Source organism: Vanessa tameamea, chromosome 6 (genome assembly GCF_037043105.1).
Source record: "Vanessa tameamea isolate UH-Manoa-2023 chromosome 6, ilVanTame1 primary haplotype, whole genome shotgun sequence".
Lineage (NCBI taxonomy): Eukaryota > Metazoa > Arthropoda > Insecta > Lepidoptera > Nymphalidae > Vanessa > Vanessa tameamea.
In genome coordinates this window covers 7,519,986-7,547,918 of record NC_087314.1, presented here as the reverse complement: position 1 = coordinate 7,547,918, position 27,933 = coordinate 7,519,986, and the positions used below count along the sequence as shown (strand labels likewise).

The following is a 27,933-nucleotide window of genomic DNA, read 5'->3' as shown; positions in this document are numbered from 1 at the left end:
TACCCTAACCCACACCGTTGGTTGCCTGGAAGAGATCGCTATGTAGCGATAAGGTCGCCAAAATTGTACACCTCTTTTATTCTTTTATTAAGGCTGGATCTATGTTGTATTTATTTATTTTCTCTGTGTGGTGCACAATAAAAGTATAAACTAAGTAAGTAATTAAAGTAAGCATTGTTAGGTATTCTCCTACACTTCCCTATATAAAAACGCGTATAGACGTTGCTTTTGCTACTGACCCTACAACGAGGAAGATAAAGTTGCGTCGAAAACAATGCCTAAGACTAGCCAATGAACTACAATGAAAGAAAATCGAAAAATAAAACTAATTTACAATGAAAAAATAATCAATATATTTGTTAAATATTAGGTTATCAAAATACTCATTACTAAGTCTTTTAATTTGTGTCAATTTAACTTATAATGTATGCATACAAACTAATTTATTTTATTTATTAAAGGAAAAATAGCTGCATAAAATTATAATAGCAAGTTTATAGTTAATTTATTAGTCACTTATAGTATAAATATTTATATCACATATAATCATTTCGTAATTATCAGCTACATTATACAATATACAATAGTAACATTAACTAAAATAAAGTATAAAAATATGAGGTTATATTTTAAATTCATATTGTCAATACTTTTAATCATAACTTTTTTGTTATGTAACAGGACCCGAATTTAAACAAAGGGAAAGTATACATTAATTCCCAAATTTTCATTAATATTGTTTGAATTTCAAAATTACATTAAATTCCAAACAATGCACACATAGATGTAACTTAAGTGCACATTCACACAGAAGGTCCGTATTTTCAGGATCGTTTTTAACGCATTCGTCGCCACTGGAGTTGTGTTTTATTGGTTCCGGAATATTATAGTGTGTGAATTCGTGAACCAACACATACGCCATAGCCAAATAAAAACGTATCCGGCAAAACGGACCGCTGTTTGACTGCAGCCTTACGGTTAAATGTACAAAGTCGTTTGTTTTATTATAATGTTCAAAGATATTTGTAACTTTATATGGAAGGATATTAAATCACTCGAAGTTGACCCAAAACGTTTTCGGTGTCCCCGGTTGCCTCAAACATTCACTCCAACTGTCCGAGTAAGGAGATTTCTCATCAATATGGGCCTTCCCTAACATTTCCTTCTTCGCCATTTTAGTCTTGCACCCGAGGCTGATATAAATGCTAACTTTATTCAAACTAGCTTTGAATACCGTTAACTTCACCGTTGCCGACTTCGGATCCCATCTGGCGGATATTGTTGGGACAAATCTATCACTTTTCCAATAGCATTCTGCTTTATTAGCTTCTAATATAGTCGCTTTCAGGTATAAGGGAGCTGAAAATTAAATAATGTATTGCCAGATTAAAATGTTTAATACAAATAATTTTAATTTAATAAATTATCAATCGCCAGAGTCGAAATTCGCGGTTTAAAATCCCAAATGGTAGTAATACGTTTCTCAAGTGCTAAGATTTAAAACTATAGCTAAATTATTTTTATTTATTTACACTGTATTGAACACCATAATAAATGTACAAGGGAGAGCCTTACGGCTAAATTAGCTTTTTTCTTCCAGACTACTCAATAAAAAAAATGAGATTAAAATAAAAACTGAGCAGGTTGTTCAGTAAGTAGATTTACATAAATTATATTTTTTTTAAAATACCACATAAAACTCAAAATTCGCAAAACATCGAACAATTAGGTCTACACAATTTATGTTGATTTACATATTTGAGGCCTCCCCACTTGATGACCATAAGTTTATATATACTTAAATTATTTCGTGGATTGATTAATTTATCATTGCAAAACAAAATCGAGTCAAAAACATAAGATAAGGTAACATTTTAATTGTTTAAATACCCATACAATTATACTGTTCCAACAAACTTCTACGTAAAAACTATATTATTTTTTAAGTTCAGGCCAAGCAAATTAAGTCTGTTTTAATTCATTTTATTAAATAATATTTATCATGTTTACAGAAATAACTAAATAATTTAATTTGTATATTACATTAACTTTATAATTTATATGTGATCTATCCACGGTACGGTCTAAAGAGCAAATAAATGATTATTATTATTATTATTAAACATAAATAGCCCTAATAGTCTAATTTAGTTTATTTTAATAGGGGTTTGAGCTACGGAGCTAGGTGACAATTTTCATGGACTTATAACGTAAACAATATTAATGTGACAAACATTGAGAAAGTATCTCCGCAAACAAAAAACAATCGCGGTAGGGTATTGATTTGATTTTATTATATGAAACACAGTTCAGTATAAGAGTCGGGCATCTTCTTTAATTCGGTTAAAATACAATCTCGGCTTAATTTATCACTTCCAAAGCATCCATCGATCACAAAAAGGGCAAGGTATTTGCAATTTGCATACATTACAGCGCGTTGCGACGTATGACAGTAGGCTGCGATCACCTTGCTGTTTATAATTCAACACCAGCAACGTCAGCCTACTCTCTCTTCTTTAATAAGCAAATAGCATTACACGGCCCACTGGCCCGTCTGATAAATGCAATCCATTCTTAAACATCTAAGGTTTGGCGCAGACATAATATGGAAGCCACGACTCGACCAATAAAAATTTACTGATTATAGCTGTAGCCTTTATAGGAATTCAAATTTTTCTACGTATTGTATTAATTTACGTTCACTTATGAATAAATCTCAAATCACTTGAAGCTGTCTCTTTTCAAACCTTTATTATTTATTTTTTATTTACGAATGAAAATGTTCGATGAAGATAATTCAAATCTGTAATTAAACTTATAGTTAGCTTAGATTGCAAATAGAACATTAATATTAAAGGTGAAAAAGGAACGTCCCTTCGTATAACCCTTATAGAAATTTATTTCACTCATAGCCCAACCTTTTTGGTTTGATTTTGCTTTTGAAGCGCAAATTTATTGTAATAAACAATACAGAAAAGCGACATATTTTTTAATCGATTGCTTACTTATATTCTATTTGCTTACATATTAAATTCAATACAAAAGTGAAAGAAAAAGTGTTTAATGAACGTCAAAGAACGTAAATACTTTTGAAAAGTTCATCCTGTAACGCCCGATGAAGAGATTCTTAACAGCTGGTCTACAGAAGACTACAGAAATCGCAACTTGTTTTTATTTCACGTCAAGTTTATATTCATAGCTAAAACTTTGTTTACTTCTCGAACTTTGAAGAGCAACGAAACGATAAAGATTTACATCAACTAAGATTCGAAGTTTTAATGCAAAGATTAACTGGAGTAATCCGTTTATCAACTTTTCGTTTTCCAAACTGCGCTAACAAGAAACAGCACTTGTAATCTATTTATAGTTATTTGAATATTCCTATTGATAAAATAAATGACACCGTACTCGTTGATATAACATTATTTTAATTAGAAAAGATCCTTATCGATATCAAAATCATAATTTCCATTTTTATCCTAATTTTGTGTTCATTATGGATAGATCATGGTAATTTAGCGAAACTGGGTCAGTATCTTATTGTTTCCTTAAAATTATAACAGAGTCCACTGTCTACGAAATCATGAGGAAAATCTCTCATTCTGAATCAATCCTCAATCTGGAATCTTCTCGAAACAACAGAATACCAATAGCTATATATAAATCGGCAAAGACAAAACAGTGCAATAACCAGTTGGAACCTTCGTTTGTCAACCAATTTTCATTTTTATTAAGATAGCTATTGACGAGCTTTATCGTTATCAATAAATAGAGAAAAGTGTCGTGGAACACAAGGTTAGAACGAAGTTCCTTTCAGTATATTCCCTGTATTAAATAACAGACCCAATGAAACAAATCCTTTAACAGTAATTGAATAAAATTAAATATTTTCTAATGAAACATAATGTTAAATAACGTTATATAAAATCGTGAACAATGGAAACTGATAGATAGAAAAAGATTCAGGGGGACAGGTCTGGTAAGCCGCGTTCCAAATATTTATTTAAGATTTTTAATAAAATGTACGTAACAAACAAAACTATCAATGTTTTCGTCAAATATTGAACAATAATTATGGTCTATGGAATTTCGACCACTGAGCGAACACTGGTTTATTTAAATCGCTTTACCTTATCAACAAAACACAACGACAACTTATATAACCAGACTTAACATTGACATAATTAATATCCAAACAGCATATCATATTCAAGCTATTAGTATTGCTTACAAACGACTTATTCTAACTGTACCTACCTTTGTATTGTTCTTGCTCGTGCATAGTTTGGACTAAACACCTGAGTCTGTTTACAGTCAACTGCACCGTATCATTTAGTCCGTCTTCACTTGCCGTGTACAGTAATGTCACTTCGAGCTGCCCTTTCTTATTTTCTCTCTGTAGACAAAAAATATAATTCATATATATTTGTAATTTGGAATGAACAATGCTTTATGAACAGAATAAAAATTATACTTATTTTATTTCGTTACGTTCGATGGTTTATAGTTTAAAAATAAGCAAAAATTAAAATTTTCTCCAAAGTTAATGCTAAAATTTCGATTTAATATTAAAAACAGATGGCGAAATAAAAAAAAATAACGGGTATCACTAAAAAATAACACTTACACGTTGTTCGTTCTTAGTGTATGCATCAAATAATTGTTTTTATAAGACATCTTATTTATTAACAAATTATATTTATTATGTATAATGTATTTTTTTCCGTTCATTCGTTCCATTGACATACGTTTGTAACAACTGTCGAATATGAGTTAAAACAAATCGTTGCGAACCGTAGATAGTTACAGGCTGTTCAATTTTGAATTCCTTTGAACCTGCTCCTTTTTTTTATTTGTTGCAAAGCAGACAGATAACAGCTAGTCAATATATAAGATTAAATAATCTATTTATTGACAATTGTCGTAAAATTTATCAGCATCAAAATTAAAGTATAATTAGTTGAAAAGAAAAGTATAATGTTACGTTTGTTTTACGACATTTTTCCGTGAAGAAACTAAAATGTAATATATATATGTAAATGCGTTATTTGTGAAGACATAATTCCGCAAATCAGATTTGATCAGGACGTTTCTTTGAGCTGATTGCTCAAAGCTAAAGTTGTATCTCTTTAACAAAAGTAAACCTATATGCTACCGCAAATGGATACAATTAGATTTTTATTCGACCAAATGTTCAGCAGTTTTTTTTTTAATAAAGTAGATAGGCATGGACGGGCTAATGGTCATCTGATCATATGTGGTCACCACCTATCGACATTGGCACTATGAGAAATCGATACATTTCCCAATGTAAAACACAGTTGTTAAGCTGAGGTGTATAAATACTATTGATTGTATTGTTAAATAATATACATTGTGATTTTATCTTTCTTTGAATTTCGATATTATCTTTGATTCTATACAATAATAATATTAATTTACTAATATTTTAGCCTCGATTATTTGTTCTGAAATCATCTTTATGTTCTATATTATGTCGAAAATTCTACAAAGAGAATTCACAAAGTGCTCAATACAAACAAAACCTTTAATGTTTGGAACAGCTAAAATATTCATAAAAGACAATATTACTGGCATTTAATCTTTATTTTATTGTTCAACTAAATATGTTTCTCATATTTTAAGTATTTATTGTAGATTTTAGAATCAAAGTTCACTATTATTTATATATGAAATAAGTAATAATATATTATAAAGAAATGTTCGTTTATTATTTCTAAAAATCACTATCGCATTTAATATATAAGTAAGATTTTTTTTTATATTCCTTCACCTTTAATAAAGGTATAATTAATTCATCACGATGAAAATCTAACTATGTAGTAACATTCGTATTCAATTTCAATAAACAACACAATGTAATAAATATCTTGCGGCTAAAAACATAATCTTAAGAATCAAGAAAATAACTGTATTATTACAGAAACAACTCGCGAACAATATTCAATCGAAATTGTTTATTTTGTTTTAAGCGAGCCGGTGACTCCCGTCGATGTCAGTAATCGCATAAATTTATTTCTAAACCTTGAGAACGTTTTTTTTCGCTTGCGTTAGCGTTGGTTAACACACGTGTTAAGAGATTTTGAGTGTTTTCGTTTTGTTTTGTAGTATATTTTATTGTTAATAGTGCTTTAGTTGGTAGTTGGGTTAAGTGGTGTTAGTAATATTTGTAAATCTTGTGAGTATTTAACGTGTTTTAATATTTTTTAGCTTCTAAGTTTTATAATGGAGGTTGATCCTCCTCCTGATCCCCCTGATCCAGGTGGCTCAATAGAGCCTGTTCCCGATACTCTATCTCCTCCCTCTGTACCTGTTTCCCGAAAACGCCTCGGTAATGATTCCATTAATCCCGATTCCAATGCCAAAAAAACCATAATTAATCCTAGTTCAGCAAATCCCTCAATACAAACGATTTACACTCATCCATCCTTCTCTGAAGGCCCTAAAATGTATTCCGACGATGACAAGGGTCCTTTCATCGTTCATGTGTCCCGGGAAGTATCTGACCCAGCTTCAGGAACTACTATACGGGCAATTAAATTCGGACAATTCCTGCACACTCATAAAATTAAGAGTATTATTAACGATGGTGTTAAGAACATAGGCCGTAACAAAATTTCAATTGAATTTTCAACAGCTCAAGCAGCAAACACTTTTCTAGTTAATCCTATTGTTGAAATGTGCAAGTATAAAGCTACTGTACCGACTTTTAATGTAACTAGAATGGGATTGATTAAGGGTATTCCCGTGGACTGGACGATGGAAGAACTGGCAATGTCACTTGAGCTTCCCACTGGATGTGGTGAAGTTATGAAAATAAGACGCCTGAATAGAAAGACAATTGCTGACAGTGTAACTACATGGGTTCCTACCCAATCTGTTGTAATTACATTTAGAGGTCAAATACTTCCTTCAAAAGTGTATTCCTACCATACGTCCCTTCCAGTAGAAACTTATAAACTTCCCACTATCCAATGCCTTAATTGCTGCCGTTATGGTCATATTAAAACTCAGTGTCGATCTCAACCTAGGTGTTTTAAGTGTTCCAAATCCCACACAGGTGAGTCTTGTAGTGTAAGTAAGGATAACGCCACTTGCTTACATTGCTCTGGTAACCATTTTACAACAGACAAGGATTGTCCAGAGTTTTCTCGCCAACAATCAATCAAAATTGTTATGTCTCAGGACAACATTTCATACATTGAAGCATCCTCTCGGTTCCCTCCTGTACGTAGATCCTATGCAGAGATTGCAAAGGAGATGTTTACCCCTCCCACATATTCTCCAATTCTCCCTAGTCAACCTATCCCTTCAACTACCAGGTCCTATCGGAAGACTGTTATCAGTACTCCTCGCCCAAGATCACCTCTTGGGAAAGGGTATGATAAACAGGCCCATCAATCGATCGTTAGTAATTGTCCCTCTACTGCTCCTAATGGTTGTGCTCTCAACCAAAACACTCCTAACCCTCTTAATAACAATCCCAACTTCTTAGAAATGCTAACTAAGATACTTCTTAGTATTATCTCAACATGTAATGATATCCCCTTACCGTCCAACGTTGCTCAAGACTTATGTCAGTTATTCTCCATCCTTCACAATGGCCCCAATCAGCTTCCTTCAATGGAACTGCAAGAGCGTCCGGCCTAAAAAACATGAACTCCTCTCTCTAATAAACCTCCATAAACCTGTCATTATTGCCATCTCTGAAACATGGTTGATCCCTGGATCCCGATTCCGGGTCCCAGGCTTCTCCTGTTTGAGGGATGACAGAAGTGATGGTTATGCTGGGAGTGCCATTTTCGTTCGGCACTCTCTTCCCTTCTCCCAAATTCCTTTATCCCTTCCCAGCCAGCATATTAATGCTGTTGCTGTTAGAGCCCTTAACATCTCTTTTCTTTCCCTGTACATTCCTCATCCTAATCCAGCTTTAATTCCTGATATATCTGCCATCATTTCCTCTCTCCCTAGTCCTATCCTAGTCATGGGGGATTTTAACGCCCATCACACCGCCTGGGGTTCACATTTCTGTGACCCATTTGCTCTCTTGTTGATGGACATATTTGATGATGCAAACCTCTGCATCCTCAATAATGGCTCACCAACACGTAGAGTATATCCTAACCAAAACCCAAAATCCGCTGTAGACTTATCCTTAACTTCTCCAGCCCTTGCTTCTCAAATATCCTGGAATGTCCTCTCATCCTCTTTTGGCAGTGATCACTTTCCTATCCTCCTTTCTTTAAATCACCGATCCATTGCCCATATCAATCCAAATCCCTTATTAAAATTCAAATTAAAAAATGCTAACTGGTCTGCATATGCTGAGTCTGTTGATTCCATGATCGACACCCTCTTTGTTTCACAAGACTATGGAAATGTAATTCTTTGCTATGATCTTTTCCTTAATGGTATTTTAACTGCAGCTAATCTCCACTTCCCTAAAAAACACACCTCAAAAAATCATTTGCTTTCCACCCCCTGGTGGGATGAGGAATGCAAACGATTATCTGAACAGAGACTAGAGGCTGAAGCATCATACTCATTGTGTATGTCTTTGGATAACTTTTGTAAGTATCAGAAAATCGACGCCAAATTTAAACAATTAATTTCTAAAAAGAAAAAAGTTAGTTGGATTCATTTCTGTGAATCCCTGAGTCCTCGTTCCTCTTCCTCTGTAGTCTGGTCCCAACTTAAAAAATTCCGCCGATGCCTTAATTCTGTTGACCCTTCCTCAAATACTCCTTCTGAGTGGCTTAACAATTTCGCTGATAAGCTTGCCCCCCCATTTGTCCCTTATGAGGACAGTTTTCTAAATTCTACGCCAGCATCCACATCCACTTTGGATGAAATGGATGCCCCCTTTTCTTTTTCCGAACTTCAATGTGCGTTAAATGGTTTATCTGATTCTACTCCTGGGGAAGACGGCGTTCCTTACTCTTTTATTTGTAAATTAAATGATAAAGCGAAAAAATGTTTTTTAAACATAATTAACTCGGTTTTTATCAAAGGAATTGTCCCGCAATCTTGGAAGACACAAATTGTTATCCCGATCCTTAAACCGGGTAAGAACCCTTCGGATTGCAACTCATATAGACCGATAGCTTTATCATCAACTTTGGCAAAGATCACTGAACATCTGTTGAAGAACCGCCTGGAATGGTTAATGGAAAGCAGAAATATACTTGCTCCCTCCCAATTTGGCTTTCGGAAGGGGTTGAGCACCATTGATAATCTAAGCATACTCACAACAGACATTCGAATTGCCTTTGCTAAAGGAGAGTACCTTGTGGGAATCTTTCTAGATATATCTTCTGCATATGATAATGTACTTCTTCCGTTACTCAGGCAGAAAATGCAACAGCTGAGTATTCCACCGAGGATAGTTCACCTCATATGTAATCTGTTAAGTTGCAGATCAATAACGGTTAGACACCAACATCTCTCTCTTCCCCCCAGACTTGTCTGGAAAGGTCTTCCTCAAGGCTCAGTACTCAGTCCTCTGCTTTACAGCATATACACCCATGATCTCGATTTGTCTGTTAACAATTTTTGTAACATTCTCCAGTATGCTGATGACATTGTTTTGTATTATAAATCTAGCTCCATTGAAAATTTAACATTTCGATTAAACTCTGCTTTGCATTACCTATCCCAATGGCTCTCTGACCATGGCTTATCGCTATCGATAGCCAAAAGTCAAGCAGTGGTATTTACTAAAAAAAGACGTATACCTACCTTTAATTTGTATTATGAGGGTCAGTGCATTAACTTTGTAGACAAAACAAAATTTCTTGGTATTATTCTCGATCACCGACTGAACGGAATTTCACACTCTGACTATTTAGCCAAGAAATGTGAAAAATCAATTAATGCCCTTAGAGCAGTATCTGGAGTTTGGTGGGGAGCTCACCCTTATACATTGAAGCTGATCTATAACGCAATAGTTCGTAGTCATTTGGACTATGGACTGTTTGTTCTAGATCCATTCAATAAATCAGCTTCAGAAAAATTAAACAAAATTCAATTTAAATGTTTACGCATAATCTTGGGTGCGATGAAATCCACTCCTACTAATGCTCTACAGGTTGAGTGTGTTGACCCTCCTCTACATATAAGGAGGCAATACTTATGTGACCGCTTTGTCATCAAATTGTTACAGCTATCTTCCCATCCTCTATTGGCCCGATTGAACAAATTATCCCACCTTTACAACCCAGACAGACCGAAATCCTCATTCCTATTAAACAGTTTCCTCAAGTATACCAACCTCCCTCATCCCCTTACCACTTTTCCCTCTAATCCTCTTTTTTCCACCTCCTTTAAAGCTCTTATTTATAATACCCCCGTTATTACAAACCTTGGTCTTATAAAAGGTTCCCCTGATACTAGTGTCCAATTTCAAAAAATGTTTCATCAAAATTGGCCAAATCACCTCCCTATATATACTGATGCCTCTAAACTCTCACCGACCGGCTGCGTTGGCGCAGCTTGTTGGATACCTAAATATAAAATAGCCCTTTTATTTAAATGCCCCCCTGAAACCTCTATATTTTCCGGTGAGGCCATTGCTTTACTGGAAGCTATTATGTATGCCCAGTCACACAACATACAACAATCAGTTATTTTATGTGACTCATTAAGCTGTCTGTTGGCCATTAAAGAAAATCCTTTTCGTAGCAAATTAAGACTTTCTATCGTTTTTAAGATCAGAGAGGCTCTGTTGTCCTGTCACCAACAAGGCCTTCAGGTTTTGCTGGTCTGGATTCCAAGTCATTCCGGTATTATTGGAAATGAGAGGGCTGACTCATATGCTAAGATTGCCATCCAATCTGGTTCATCTGAGCATTTTGTCAATTCCTCTCGAGACCTGCTCACTCTTGCGAAAGCTCAAATGGTTAAATCCTGGAATGCTTTTTGGATTTCATCAAAATCGGTTAAAGGTAAGTATTATTCGGCGTTACAACCTGAAATTCCGAGGCGACCTTGGTTTTCACTTCACAGGCACGCTGACCGTTGGGTCACATCCACTATCTGTCGGTTACGCCTCGGCCATTCTTGCACACCTACCCACCTAGCAAAGATAAGAGTTCGAGATCACTCGCTGTGTGAATGTGGCCTAGACGAAGGTTCCGCTACCCACATCCTGTTCCTTTGTCCTAAACTTCTTCATCCCATTTACGACGTTCTCCCTCCTAAAGTTCCTCGTCCTATAAATGTTGAATGTTTGTTGACGTTTGTGTTTAGTCCATTTTGTTCTTTTTTGTGTAAATACATTAAATGTAATAAAATTAAGTTGTGAATAGTCCAATTGAGTGATATATCTTATTATATATAGTTTAGAATACTAACAATTATTTGTAATTTATCCTATTATTAACCCTTAATGTTTGTGTTGTTCTAGGTTACGGATTAACAAGGAAATTACTACTACTATACTTGGCTTTAAAATTTAATTGAGTTTGTTATCTCACCCATACCGATCAATCTCATTCGTGTCTTCTCCATCCTACGTGACATTGGCGAAATAATCTGTGCCCTGTCGGCACAACTAAAAGCCATTAAACTAAGAATTGAATTGAATTGAACCTTGAGAACGTTTTCGTTTCCATTAAATATAATTTACAATATGATAAGCCAGGATATCAATGTATGTAAATGATAACGAACATTATTAAACGCCAATTGGTGATGTTTAAACAAATAAAGAGGCCGCTGACCCCGAGATCCTGGGCTCCAACCTCGAGTCGGGTCAGTAGAAAAGTCATTGAGTTTTCCGTCATAACAGTCATCTTTATGTTGTCAAAATCATGCCTCGGAAAGCACGGGAAGCCGTTGGTTCGGATTTTCTGTTCTATCAGATTATGAAATTAGAGGTCACGTGTGTTTGCGCAGACACTTATGCATTTATAATATGATCTGCGTAGATGTTTAACCTCCCAGGAGAAATGCTACCTCGGCCAAAATAGGTAAAAGGATATCAAACATGACATGTGTCTGCCCCAGTGCAATTATGTATGGCTCTTTATCTATATAATAATATTTAATCTATCTATTGATAGATTTATTTTTATAACATTATACATCTACAATAGTTCGTAGTTTAGCTGTATGCCTGGATTTAAACCAGACAATAATTACATAATTGCTGTAAAATGTAAGCATCTTATAAAAAAATAAATGAATCGAGGTCGACGTCTTGCGTCAGCGTAATGATGACAGGGTACATGTTCTAACTGGGATCGGTCGAGGTCAAATCTATTCTATTGTCAGATACACTAAAGAAGCGAGAATATAAAAGTCAACCAATCCGATGAATCATACATTAATTGGATTTATGTTCTTCTATAACAGCTGACGTTTTATGTAAGATAAAACTATATCATTTACATACGAGTACCTATGACATATTAAATAAGTAATTTACGTAACCGTACAAGTAGTTTTATTTTATTTGAATATGTTTAATTAAATTAATTCTCAAGACGTGTTTTAAATTATATTATTATCTTTGTTAATGTAATATAACTGAAGAGTTTATTATTCTTTAGTTCGAAAACGCTTATTTCTGGTAGTAACCGTAGAAAAAATTGATATTTGATATCTAACTTCCTGAGGCTACGGGGGCGAAGCAGGTATGCTTAACGCGAATAAAATCGCAAGAAACGACTTGTACTGTAAAAAATAGGTATTTAGTCAGAATTGCCATAAAAAATGTGAATTCAACAATGTTAATGATGATGTCATTCATAACAAAAACATTGCTTTATAGAGCTATTAAACTTTAACGAGTGAATAATATTCACGTACAAATGAAAAATAATATCCAAATCTACTAATATACATTAAATATTATGTAAAAATAACACTAATCATACGAAATATTATAAAGACTTAGGTGGAGTGGAGTGGAGAGGTTGAGAAGAGACGGTTTTGTTTATTATATTTCGAATTCAGTCAAAATATATTCCCAATATTGATAAGGAGATTTTATATTATTTTAGTTTCTAGTTTCAGGACATACAAGTTATATAACATAATATATTAATAAGTGATATTATTTGATACATACAATTTATTTTATCAACACAAAAAAAAATCTGATGTCCCGGACGCGTTCCAAACAAACGTTGACAGACTATATTTAAACTGTATTAATATATTAAGTTTTTGAAGTTTTGGATTCTAAATAAAACCCATCAAAAAAATTAGGCGCGAGTTGACCCGTATTATGTATTAGGAAAATACGAGTGAAACATCGCTGGACTTGATACTTTTTCTATTATAATATTGTTTCATATACATATTTATTATAAATAGGCGACAAAACAGTTTAGTACTCTTTTTTCCCGTTTGTTGACCGATTATTCTTTTTATTGTTATTACCGACCTTTAAATGCCATCAATAAACAAAATATAAAAGAGGAATAAGCTTTCCTCAAATTTGGTTAAAAAAGTTCGGTTATTTGCTAAGGTAAAAATATTATAATACTTACTCTAGAATCAGCGGCTGACAATCCGCTAGCAATCGCATTTATCGGCCTCCAAATATCTGGAGTTCCAATTAAACCATTCTTGAGATCGTTTTGAAATAATTTCGAATCGAAATTCCATGTAGCTGCCCCAAGAGTTCGTCTTTTTTCTAATATAGACTTTTGTGCAATCGCTTCAGTTCTTGTAGATTTGAAACTGTTAAATGTTTTCCCAAATAGATTACCAGGTTTTGTTTTTTGTTCATCTTCAGTCATTGGTTTAGATGTCTTCGAAACTAAAGTTGTGGCACTTTTTCTTCTATCCACATCAGCTTTTGTTGGTTCTAATACTGCATAAATAGTTAATGATATAAAATGTCCGGCAACTAAATTCTGAAGATAGATTTTATCAGTTGCTTTCTTAACATCCTTTTCTTTTAATTGAAATTTAAAATCTTCGTTCCAAATAGGCCATGAACTTTCTTGTAAAGTAGTTTCGTACTTATTATCGCCGGGAAACATTTTGACCTGAAATATAATAAAGTTATTTTATTTTGAGTTTCAATTAAAATAAGTATATTTACGAAAACTGGAAACGTACATGTATGATATTATAAATATAAATATTGGACAACATCACATACATTACTCTGATTCCAATGTAAGTAGCTAAAGCACTTATAAAACTACGGTAACACAAACACCCAGACCCAAGACAACATAGAAAACTAATGAACTTTTTCTACATCGAATCGAACCCGGGACCTCGGAGTGGCGTATCCATGAAAACCGGTGTACACACTACTAGACCACGGAGGTCGTCAATTATGTCAATTCAATTCAATTCTTAGTTTAATGGCTTTTAGTTGGGCCGGTCAATTATGTCGTATTGACGCACATATTATGTCAGTGTGTACCTTCTAAGACTAAAATTGATCATTTTTATTATTTTGGGTAGAAGATAACAATCGCCTCAGCGTTGTAATTTTTTTATAAGCGCTGTTTATGTTTATGATGATATAGGGTAAAGCCTATAATAATAGATATAACTGAGATAGGCCATGATGATAAATGGTCGTCTTTACCCATAAACATTGGCAATATCGTACCCTACTTAAGCATAACATGGTAATCGTCGAACCAAGTTATTATAGCCTTTGGCTCTAATACACGAGCTAGAGTTTACCAATAACACTTTATAATAATTATTTTTATTTTTGTTGCGTATCTTTTAACTACCTAAGGGTGTTTATTAATATAATAATTATTGGACAACATCATATACATTACTCTGATCCCAATGTAAGTAGCTAAAGCACTTGTGTTATGGAAAATCAGAAGTAACGACGGTACCACAAACACCCAGACCCAAGACAACATAGAAAACTAATGAATTTTTTCGACATCGACTCGGCCAGAAATCAAACCCGGGACGTCGGAGTGACGTACCCATGAAAACCGGTGTATATATTACACGACCACAGAGGTCGTCAATTTCTTTAGGATTTTCCGAAATAACGCTAAACTATTAAGTACTACGTAAACATTTTGTAGAAGCTGCCGATGATAATATGTTTATTTACTTGTTACTATAGCAAGACTATAACTTATAAACATATATATAAAAAAAAATACGAGAGATAGAGAATATGTTATATATTCCAAACAAATAAACGACTGCGTCATTGAATTGACGCGATATCATTGATCTTTAATAATCTATTATATAAATTATGAATTTTAAAAAAATAATGCGTTTTAAATGTTGCCGAACTTATTATAGGATTTTTTTAAGAAAAACTATAGTGGATAAGTACAAAGTTAAGTGGAATAGTATATATTCGTATAAATAAAAATATTATAACCATCACCGCATGCTCACATAAAATTTAATACATTATTTTCATATTATTTTTATTTTAATACATTATTTTCCTTTTTAGGTATCTTTTTTGTGTTTTAGATAAAATTTTTTGTTTAATATAATCAGAAACAATTATGTACCTAAAATATTTCCCAGATTTTAGAATCTGACTTCCAAAACAGCGAAATGTAGTTGGGAATTCAGGGATGGTGTTAAAATTGTAAAAAAAAATAGTGTGATACATAAATAAATAAATAAATCACTCAACAACTGTTTGTAGTGTAATTATAGAAAAAGCTATTAAAAAATAGCTTAGAATCTGTACATCTAAGGTTTCTCTATCTTCCCTTCTTCGATTGACTGCTATGTATATATTCATTCTAGCAATTGAAATTGTAAGGGTAGCTTCTAACTCAAAATAATTTCCGTTACATTTTCTGAGAAGTTTTTCAGATTTATAAGACCGATACGGACTAATAAAAACTAAATTAATTTGAGTATTTTTATGCTAGTTTCTTAAAATATGGGAGACTTTTTTCCTACGGCGCCACGATTTGAAGGAGAATTTTATAGATCACGTCAAATAAAGATGAAAACTAATAATACGATTTTAGATATGTCTTTGTACTCGAATTTAAAAAGAAAAAAAAAACAGTTTTAATCTTTTTTCCAATCTAAATTTGCTTTTGAAAAAAAAAGAAAGCCGTGAAAAATTTGTCATGCAAAAATCCGAGTAGCATGATATATTTTGTGAAAAATCCATATGTATGGATGTTTTTTCAGAAAATTGACAAAGAAAACTCTGTTAACTCCGGAATCTATGTGGTCTGTTTTTCTTAAGTCGTTTTTACCCCTAGAGTGTTTCTTTACGAGCGCGGAGCCTAGCCCTCGGCGAAAAATTGTATTCTTATTTCGTCGGGATCTGTACAAATTCACCTTCAAATCGTGACGCCATTGAAACTGTAGTTTTGCCAAAAATGTACAAATAAGCTATTTTACAAACATGTAAAACAACTCACAAAGCAAAGCGATAGTATTACCTACGAAATTTTTATTTACCTAAGGCCTAAATGCAAGTATTTCATTTATTTATTTATTATATATAAATAATTGAAGGGTAAAATGGGTATAAAATATGTTTAAAACCAAATCATCTTGATATGTAAGGTTTATTAAATTAAAAAATATATTAATTTGTTAATCAATATTTTTTGAACCACACAGACAAATACGCCTCCGCCCAGTTTAACTTGACTTCTATTCATTGTTTGTTCTACGCATACACAGCTGACATAGCAAAACGTAAATCTTATTACATACTATATGTTTAAAAATATCACCAATATCTAACTAACGTAGCTGCGAAATCGATTACAAACATTAAGAGAAAGTCAACTTTTCCATATCTCTTGAGAAAATGGTTTAAATGTCTGATATTAGTACAAAGAGTCCGATTGAGATATAACAAAGTACCTATTCGTTTCTGAGATATTTGTTATGAACATATTATTCTTACAGTAGACTTTTTATAAATGCAAGTGACTGGCTAGTAAAAACAATTTATTCAAGCTACAGAGATAAGGGTTAATTTCTAAATCAACACAAAATATGTATTCCTTGGTTCAAAAAGTTAATAAAAATCATCACTGTCATTTCTTATTTAGTTTAATTAAGAAAATATTAATTATTTTTTCGCAGAATGAAAAGTTTTTAAAAGTTTGTGTGCCTTGAGGCTCATCGGTAGGCTAAAATTTAATTTAAATATTAATTGTTAACGAAATTGTGAAAGCCAAACATTGCTCCTGGGACCTTTCTTCTCGAGATAGGCATTGCCTAGGGGACTCGACAATTAAAATAATAACAAAGTAACAAGTTTATTTGAAGCTATTATTTGATATTAATAGGTAAGCAATTTGCCTTAAATAAGATTGATATAGCTATTTTATACTTTTCATCAGATACGGTTACGGTTTCGGATAGATTTTTAATTCGGATATCCGAGGATTTAGGTTACGGTAACGGAAGTCAGCAATATAGTCAGGGATCACCTACTTTAATATGTATAATCTGAAATTTTTTGAAGTTACAAAACAAACCACCTCTAATTAACGTTAACGCACAAAGCAAAGATTATAAAATAGCTAGACCATTTAGAATAAGAACCGAAACGGTGACCTTCACTTACATGCCTCTGCCTTTACGCTTCGCAGAACATGATGTTAAGCTAGCAGCATGACTGTTACCGCATATCAGATAACATTCATAAAGTAAAGATAACAATTTTTAATAACCTAATATGCTTCTTCGAATCTTTAAACATACTATTTTATCAAATCTTAATGCTAGTTTTTTTTTTTAATTTATCTCAAACCATCGTTCTTACGTAGGTCAAACGGCTTATCAGATAATAGTTCAGTACACCGCAGTACTGTACCCTTAGTACGAGTTTGACAGTTAACTTCAAGTAATTTACTTTCGGTTTTCTTTTCATACAAATCCTATCAGCGCCCCAAGCGTAAACGCAGAGGAACTAAAATCAGTAGTACGAGTTTTTATAATTAACGTTGTCGAGTTTGAAGTCGAAATAACGGGCGGTTTTCGACATTTTGGTAGTACGAGTAACACTTTTGACAGATTTACGCATGTATTGTAAATTGACGTTTTCGTTAATTTCTTATCGAGTTTGAACTCACTTGATTTATTTAGGTGAGAGCAAGTGAAACATCATTTTAAAAATTAATTATTAAGCGTGTGAGGCAATATTAAACTTGAAGACTAGCTACAACAGTTATGGGAGCCTTTTATAACAATAAAAAGCAACGAATTTGAATTCTGCAGTGAAATTTATCTTCAATTAGCCGTATTTTAAATGACCATATTTTCTTGATAATTGCCTTAGAAAAAAGTTAATAAGTATTTGTGTTAACATGTGAAAAAGAAATGAATAATAAATATTAATTTATTTTAAATATATTTACAAATATGATACATAAGCAAGGTGAGTCTAAATTTGAAATTTAGTTTTAAATGGCATCCTAACACGTTATTTAATTACATTGAAAATAAATGATAATTGTGTAAAAGAATTTAATTTAACTATCATAATGTCATTAAATTGCTTATAGCAGAGAACTAAATATTAAAACAAAAGATATCATTGTGATATGTATATTGTTTAAATGAGTACTTATTTTCAAAAACAATAAAAATACTTTAATTTTTTTTATATTAATTGGTTTATGGCAGCTAAGAATGCTTTGAAGATATGATGGGGATCATGCATAGTATTATTAATTAACTATTATTCTTTAGTGTAATCATTTTAAAATAAAATAAATATAATTTTTCAGACTATCATTGTATCAATCCTTTATTTGGAGCAGATACGCTATTAATGATGATTTGGTGCAGACAACATCCAAAAAACAAGTGACCATGCATTGAACTGCAATCTACATTTCTACATAATTTCCTATTTATTTAATTCAAATATTAAATATACTAAAAAGTGGATTTGTGTCTTTATTGAATACCTATTATTTCCTGTGATTTTATAAAATGAAATTGTGGAAAATCTTTTTGTGGGCAAAAACTACTTATTTGATTTAATAATTAGTTTTCCAAAAAAAATTTTCAAAATATTTTGGAAGTGCAACTTCCAGAGGCTTCGACTTCGAAGGTTTATTATAATACCGTTTTTGTATTTTCAAAACTTGTACAGTACGCACTTAAAACGAAGTAAACAATATACGTGCATATGTAAATCTACATTAAACGTTTAATAAAATAATATCAACTCCCAACGGGGAAGAAGAGGTGTTGAAGTTGTACATCTATCTATTATATAATAATATTTGCCGTTGTGCCTCAGAGAATTTAATTTCCGTGAAACGTACTTGATAATCACGACTTCATAAATTACGTCCGGCACTAAGTGGGTTTACATTTAGTACGATGGTGAATGTACTATAACAAATCTTAAATTTGAACACAATTCCTATTTCAAAAGCGTTTAACCTTACTTTAAAGGTACATTTATGAAAACGAATACATTGTTTTGATTTTTATATAACAAATTAATCACATAACAAATTTAAAAATATAGGCCCAGATAAGATTTTAAACCGGAAAATACCGGATCCGTGGAACAAATCGTCAACTCGGAACCCATAATTTATCCGGCAAGTTCAATTAATCGTCCAACGATAACGCCCCGATCAGTGCGACGACAATAATTTTCGTCTCATTAAATACGTAATTTGATACCTGAAGCGTCGCTATACTCGTAACAGAGCGAGTTGAAAATTGATTGAAATTTTAAGTCACAATCTCCGTGTAATAGTAAGTATATTAACTTGAGACATTTCATTATCACTCGTCAAATAAACAAATAAACAATAAAATGTTTGTATTACATGTTACTTGGTGGTAGGGCTTTGTGCAAACCCTTCTCTTCGTCTGAGTAGGTACCACCCAATTATCAGATATCCTATCCTGTTAAGCAGCAATAAGTATTGCTGTGTTCCGGTTTGAAGAGTGAGTGAGTCAGTGTAACAGGCAGAAGGGAGATAACATAATAGTTCCCAAGGTTGGTGGCTTATTAGCGAAACAAGGAATTGTTAATATTACTAACAGCACCGATGTCAAAAAAAAACATAGCGCATTCCAACCACAAGAGGGAAAAAACACAAATAAACAATATTTGACATCGAATAGACGCAAAATTATTGGTCGAGAGCTCAAATAATTTATGATATTCATTATGGATTTGCGAAAAAATGGCGTTTGAATGTCGGTGAAACTTAGCGAAACTTTGAAAGTAAAATTAATTTTGTAGCGTATCTACGCTATATATGAGTGATATATAGATAGATTGTTACTTAAATATTTCGATGTGGTTCGAAATTACCTTATCGTGGTTGGTTTTCGACGTCGGCTACTAATGACGTATAAAACAAAAATGCATCGTGATTCAATTTTTTATAGCCAAAGAGAATTACGAAAATTATTCCAAGGAAATAATTCTGTCAAAAAGAAAATAATTTTATTATATTAATGTTCGTTACATTACATTTAATTGCAACTTATTTAAATTCGGGTGACTAAAATCAAATAAACATAACAAAAACGTTACCTAAAGATTACATTTATTTTATTATAATAAAGTAATAGAGTAGTTTTCCTTTTTTTACATTTATTAATAGTTTAAGCAAACATCCAAAAATTTTATACGCACATATTTCTGTGGGTTAATTTTAAAGAATAGTTTCTGAATAACTTATAATATTGTGTATATTGTGCCTCGTCAGTAATTAAAATACAAATTTCCTTAAATGTTCAATTTACGATCAAACAAAATTCCACACGCAAGGTAAGGATCCGCATAATAACGCTTGATTGTACCTAATTACATTAGAATTATTACCATAAATATGTTAATAAGATTTTAGTAGTGTTTTACTGATACCATTCGGTAGCTAGAAGTCCTACTATTATAGTCCTCAAAATTTGAAATTAAAATAATGTTAAAGTACTAATTTCGTTCAGGTAGGTAAAACTATACAGGGAAACAAAGATGGGCTACGTAATACGTTGTCGATGGTGAGGGTAAGATAAATTATAGATATGACGTAGAACATTTTCTGATAGCGAAAAAACAATAATCGCTTATTAAGCATGCATGACATATACATAGTTCTGAATGATGGCAATTTATTTAAAAAAAATGTTTTCGTTTACATATTACTTATTCCGACATAAATTAAATAGATATTTAAAGTGTTTGCCTTATTTCAATTTGGTAAAACACATTTAAAATCATATGAATTATTAAAATATCTATATTTGAAAAATGGAAATCATTAGAATAGATATACAAAACAAATAATAAAATGTAAAAATAAGCTTAGTTACCTACAATCTACATACACATCGCATTTATACATAGCTTTTTTAAAATTAATTAAGCAGTAAATTAGCATGTGTCGACTAATTGTTTGGTATTTGAACTCGACGTTAATAAAACGTTATTACGTACGTGCGTGTTGGTTCATGTAAGAGTTTAATTATGTTTTTAGCATATATTTAGCATTTAACTGTTTCTTGTTTCGGAACACATTCCAATTTTATATATTGATTATCATTCAAATTAAATACACCATAAATAATATATGCACAAACGTACAGCACCACGATAATTACGTCTAATATCTAACCGACTCAATATGGTCTTGTCGGACTTACCCCTAGAGTGCTTTTTAAGAAACCGAAGGCGCGAAGAGGGTGCACATCCCGGAACGCCGAAGGCCACTGAGTTTCGAAATTGTTAATAAATAGCCTGATTTGAGGTTAGAATTATAAGATTAGTTTTTGCCAATATCTCAGGAACGAAGCAAATTCGCATGATGGGAATGGTACCAGAGCATAGGGAGAATACTCATATCCTGCCCCACAGCCCCTCTACCCCCTGCTCCTGCAGCAGATTACTAAACCGCAACGGTCATTTAGCGTAAAGAAGTAGGAACTATTTATTTGTAAATACTAATATTATGTCATAACATCCATTTATAGATACGCTTATCGTTTGCCCGCACCTAGGTACCTATACACCTAACTTAATAATTATAAATTATGGAATGTAAAATAGCCCTAATGAGAAAATCTATTAGACAAGAGGCGATATTTAAACTCCGTGAATACTTTATGAGTTTCATCATATTCAGTAATACCTCATTGAATAGTAATTTGTAATGTGATAAAACATGATGATTTACTGTACGTGTTTTACTTACCTTACCTAACGATATCTTTATCTGTAAGTACCTCTACCTCTTGTAAGTATTCTTGTTTTAATAAAATACATTTCCAAATGAAATTTACATATTTTGTCGAAAAATAAAAACAAAGTTGTGTACCTTAACGAGGTATCCATGAGCTCGACTAAGTCCAAACAAGGATGGGAGATGCCGGGCGCCGATAACAGTCACGTACAAATTTTTATTAACTGGATGTAACGCTAATTTGAAACCAATTTCCGGGTCCAAGCTACCACTACCCGTTAACTGACTGTCTTTATTTATATTCAAAATATTTTTAAATTTATTTATTGAAAACGCCATAGTAAACAAAGTCGGTCTCAGTTTTATTTCACAGAAAACTCGTATCTAAACCGGTTTTTCGTATAATCAGCCGCACACATAAATAACTCATTTCATTTTTCTTTAATGTTCATTAATCATTGCCTCGTAAACTTCATTATAGTAACACAAAGATCCACAAACAGTTAAAAACCACAAACATTAAATAAATAAATAACAACACTACATGCGCGACATATTTGTTGAATATTACTAGTCCTCTATTAGAAATCAGCGTGTACTTGTATAGTCACACATTAAAGGCAGCACTTGTCGTTTCTCACTATCATATTTGATAATGCGATACGACCGATTAATGTAGTATCGAAATACTATTGTATGGTATCGGATCTCTCTGTCACTCTCGAAGTTTACTTTTGAGCATATGACTACTCGTATGAAACAAAAACATAAGTTAAGTATGAAATACTCATTGATAGCATTACAACATCATCTCCTTTGCTGCCATCTATTGGATTATTGAATGTTTATTTTACTGTATAGTTCGCCAGTAGATGGCGCTGTAAATCAAATGATTATTTTAAATGATGTTCTTGTTTAAATATTAGTTTTTTGTTAAATTTGTATCTCGCAAGTCGCGACGAATTCGACACTTGCGTATTCGGCTGGGGTACCGATCTTTCATGTTCGTGAGTATTTAAGAGTTCGGTAGAATATGAAATCCGAAACAAGGTTTCCACACGCCAATTTTACAAGTTAAGCACATGAAAATTCAGTGGTGCTTCCCCATGTCCAAAGTACTGCGACTTTTGGTATTGATTTACATATTGTACTCGCTGGGCTGGGCAATATTATGTAACTGCTTTATAATTATTTCTATGTATTTATATGTAACTTTAAATGGTTGCTTAAAGCTAAAATAGAAATCTTATTAACTCTTATAGTTCATTATTTTTCGCCTCTAAAAAGCAAAAATATTTCATTTTATTTTTATTTTTTTTTCCAATCGTTCGATACTTCTTCCATGTTATACGTGTTAGCGATTGTCCTATTTAAAGCATATTCAAAATGTGGCGCTTCGAATGTATCAACGTGCACTGAAGTCTGAATTGTAACATCTTTACATAATCATTCGCGCAAAATTCTTGAAATATTCGATTCGGTTAAATTTATTTCAAACATTCAATCGATTTTATTCATATTCGAAGCAATCAAAATCAAAATATACTTTATTCAAGTAGGCTTTTACAAGCACTTTTGAATCGTCATTTAACAAACTATTTTTAGTAAAGCTACCACCGGTTCGGAATGTAGATTCTACCAATAACAAGTCATAACTAAATTATTGTAATACCTAAGCGCTTAATAAGGATTATTTAAATTTATAAGTGCAAATAACACAAGCGAATGATGTTAATGTAAAAGTTGTATGAACAAGATCATGGTATTTCAGTCTCACGTTTCGACTTTATAAAAATAAGGCTCAAAATATTATGTAATAAGTTATTGAGATGTTAAGAAAATAAATAAAAATATTGTAGAAAAAATAATTATATATTTATGGAAAATTAAATACTAAATTACACAGCAAAGTCTGTACAAAACAGGTGCATATCATGTATTACATATTTAAAATTATTATTACATCAATAATGTAGTCAGTAAACAATTTTTTACAAATAATAACAAATAAGGCTTATAATATTTAGTATACTAAATTCAAATTTAAGACCTTGTGAGTAGTTTGCCCATGAATTGTACAATTGCGTCATAATAATGTATGAATATCGACACTATTAAGACAAACATAGCAAAGCAAATGCCGGTGATGTACATGAACTGACTAGCTTCCTGTGGTGTTGCCAGAAGTTCTTCACTGCTTGTATCGCGATCTAAAGCGTCAAACTCTGAAGTATCTAAAAATAATTATATTATTTAAAGAATAATTACAATATTACATTATAGGTAAATACTTTTACTATAGTTTGCCTTTATTAACATGCAAATTTCTAAAGTCTAATATAAACTATAGTCACTAGAATTTATTTTTTCATTAGATTGTCCAATATAGCCTACTAGCGACCCCCTCGGCTTTGCAAGGGTGTCATGCTGATACTAAATATACTACAGAATGTCTTTATATACAACGATCATACCTTTTTAATCAGTTCAGGGTCATAGTAATTATGAAATGCACAATGTACTTAGTTGGATAAGGATTAATTCTGTATTGCTTAAAATCGCTTCATAAATAAGTCATTATTTCTTGTAAAAAGTAAAGGATAAAAAATGGGTATTGTGGGTTATCCCTAAGAGATAGACATATACCATCACGGACTTTTTAGAAGATCTTTTTAAGGTGTACAATACTATATTACATTATTTTGATCTATCTCGTAGGGTATAGCCAGTGTTTACAAGCGCAAAAAAATGTATTTATTTACGAAATCACATTAGAAACCTCTAATCACTCTATTAAAACAAATTGCATCAAATCCGTTGCATTGTTTTAAAGTTCTAAGCATACATACGGACAGACAGAGAGCGGGAAGCGACTTTGTTTCATACTATGTAGTGATACAATTTTAAGTTACGACCCTAAAGAGTAGAGTAGTAACCATAAACATCAACCAGCATGGCTAACTTTATGAAACAAGTAAGTGGGTAGATTGATGGTGAAATGAATGGAGGTACCACTGCACGGCACAACTGATGATGTCGTCCTGACAGACTTCCATCACCTCAAGAGAGACCAGCCAATTAAACAGGACATATAGTGCACAAGTGTGCTAGCAAACACAGGTGTAATCTCTATTTCCTCACTCTCATCAATCCAAATCAAATCCAACAGGACCGGAAAGAGTTCAGGCGTATTTCTAACGGCTTTACGTGCTTCCTGATTTGCAACTTAACCAACGAGGTACTTACAGCTCGTACCACAAAAACATATAATGTGCTTTCATTGCTTTCAACAATATGCAAATCTGCTAAGTAGTCCCTGAGATATAGAAACACACCTTATAGCTCTAGAAAATACATCATTATTAATTAATATATAACTGGGATATAATACAATACCTGCAGGAGTTTCAACATCACAGACTACATCGCCTTCAGTAATTTGTAAGTCGAGGAGCTCTTTAACAGACAACAATGCTTCAGCTGGTGCTTCACCAGGAAAGAGATAGTCACAAAGATAAAGTGAACCCACAGGCACCAAGACTCGACGTGGAGGCTCATTAAAACACACTTTCTCTGTAATATGTAGAACTTACTATTATGAATTTAAGACTTATAATTAAAATTAATTTAAAGAATATCACTAAAATTATCAAACAATTGTTATAAAAATTTGTATATATGATTTTATATACACTTTAAACTTAATTAAAAGATTAAGTATTAAGAAAAGAAATATTTTCCTATCAAATTTTTGGTAGGTTATTTAGTGAAATGCTAGTGCGTCCAATTTAAGACTAGGATTTTTATATAATTTTATATTAAAAAAAAAACCAGACAGGTTTTGATTAAACTATATTAGTGAAATCATTTGTTTAGCTTAAATTCTAAGCTAGATGAATTTTATACTAACTACTATAAGTAGATAATGCTTGTACATAGTATAGTTATAATGGTAATTGTTTGAGTTTACTTTGCAAGATATAAATGAAAAATAGCCTTACCTTCTGGCAACAAATTATCGTCAATCAAAGCATCACAATGCATTGTGAAACGGGAAGCTAGGGAACGGATGATATCTTGTTTAACTGCAGCGATAGCTTCGCTGACTGTTGCCTTTGGGTACATAAACACACTGGAGGATACAACCCCACTAAAATGTATGTTACCATCACATTCTAGATATTCTACTGTTTCTGGAAGGCTGTTTTCCTGCAATAAAAAAAAACAGATATTTTGTCAATAATTTTGTTGTCTAAGAGCAATATCATATCTTAAATATTGTCTGCATAATAACACTCATAAAAATGTGAAACAATTATTTATAAAGGTATATTAATTATTTATTCAATGAATAAATCCAACTATAACAATAATTTTATTGATCAAGATAATTATCTAATGATCAAGCTGTCTTTTTTATTAATTACTTACAAAAGGCACAAATAACGAAACATGCATTGATTTTGGAGCATCTTGTGTAGTTTTTGTACTACTCTTTAGTCTTTTTTTCTTTATGAGTTGTTCCAAAGCATCAGAACCATCTTTTAACTCTCCATCAATAAACATCACACTTGATTGTATTGTTTTGTATGCAACTTCCAATATTTGCTGAAAGTAATAAAAATTGGGAATTATTCATCAAACATCTATATTTTATTTAAATTAAATATGCCATTCTCAAGCAACATAGGTATATGGCATTTGAAGCAAAAAAAAAAAAAGCTTATATGTTTTCCAAGAGGTAATAAGGTGAAAATAAAGATTGATCGATAAAGTATTCACAAAAAAATAAGAAAATACCTATGCAATAAATAAACTTAGGCTACACTAAATATGGATTTTTTGTATTTTGCCATACCTGAAATTGTTGCTTTACTGATATACCACTTTTCTTGACAATGACTGGATAAACATCATCAAATTCATAATAGCAGTCCAGTCTTTGCCATTGCTGCATCTTGGGCAAAAATTTCCACTCAACTGGCTTCATTGACATAGTTTTGCTTGACCCCACCTCGATACTTTTACATGTGAGTACTTTAGTACTAGTAGACATATGCAGTATGAGTCTCTCGTTCATATGAGGATAATTTCCAAACATATACTGATTGCTACTTAAAGTTTTATGTATGAAATTGAGGACAGCTTTAATTTTACTAAAATGGTTAGGATCTTCAAAGACATCTTCATCACTTGTGATAAAAATACCTATAAAATCAAGTTGAGATTACATAAAATAATATTATCTGGCTTAAGTTTATTAAAATTACAAGTTATTAAAAGTTTGTATGCTTTATCAATTAATTCATTTTAATATTAAAAGCAATGCATACCTTGAACAAACATTCCTCCTGGTAACATACGTGTTACATGTTTTGCATGATCCGCAACCCATGCTTCTGACACTCCTAGTAAATTTCGTACGGATTCCGTTTTTTGTGAATCGTAAGTTTCCTCTGAAACTGTATCAGCAGTTTTGTCGTCGGGTGTACGGGCTAAGTGAATTATATTTTCACGTGCATCAGTTATCTGTTAATAGGTGAATTTTATCTTAATTAACTTGCAATTAATAACTAAAAAAAAATACCGAAATAGAGATATATTACCTGGCCTAATATTAAACCCAATACAAAGTTTTCTTGAGTTGCATATTGCTCTAAATATTGAAGACAATGCTCGGGAGAATACACAGTCCTGACCATTTTGCAAAATTATATGATATTTATATTTAAAAAGATACTATCATTTATTTATTTTGTTATGTCGTGGCGACAGGCGACATTCGACAATTTGATTG

The 27,933-nt window shown here is 32.2% G+C and overlaps 3 protein-coding genes across 3 annotated transcripts in view; 1 reads left to right on the top strand and 2 right to left on the bottom strand.

Moving 5' to 3' along the window:
- Positions 1-27,933, top strand: part of LOC113393579 (programmed cell death protein 2) — a 324,102-nt gene that overhangs the window by 47,482 nt on the left and 248,687 nt on the right. The gene's annotated exons all lie outside the window — the stretch shown is intronic.
- LOC113393491 (uncharacterized) lies at positions 418-22,762 on the bottom strand. The gene is made up of 4 exons (XM_026630391.2): positions 22,272-22,762; positions 13,518-14,021; positions 4,258-4,396; positions 418-1,359 (listed from the first exon to the last, which is right to left on the bottom strand). The coding sequence occupies exons 1-4, from the start codon at positions 22,473-22,475 to the stop codon at positions 1,052-1,054; spliced, it is 1,155 nt and encodes a 384-aa protein (XP_026486176.1). The 5' UTR covers positions 22,476-22,762; the 3' UTR covers positions 418-1,051.
- LOC113393490 (protein odr-4 homolog) lies at positions 23,990-27,932 on the bottom strand. Its single transcript, XM_026630390.2, has 7 exons — positions 27,743-27,932; positions 27,470-27,665; positions 26,995-27,344; positions 26,568-26,744; positions 26,138-26,345; positions 25,533-25,709; positions 23,990-24,370 (listed from the first exon to the last, which is right to left on the bottom strand). The coding sequence occupies exons 1-7, from the start codon at positions 27,836-27,838 to the stop codon at positions 24,180-24,182; spliced, it is 1,395 nt and encodes a 464-aa protein (XP_026486175.1). The 5' UTR covers positions 27,839-27,932; the 3' UTR covers positions 23,990-24,179.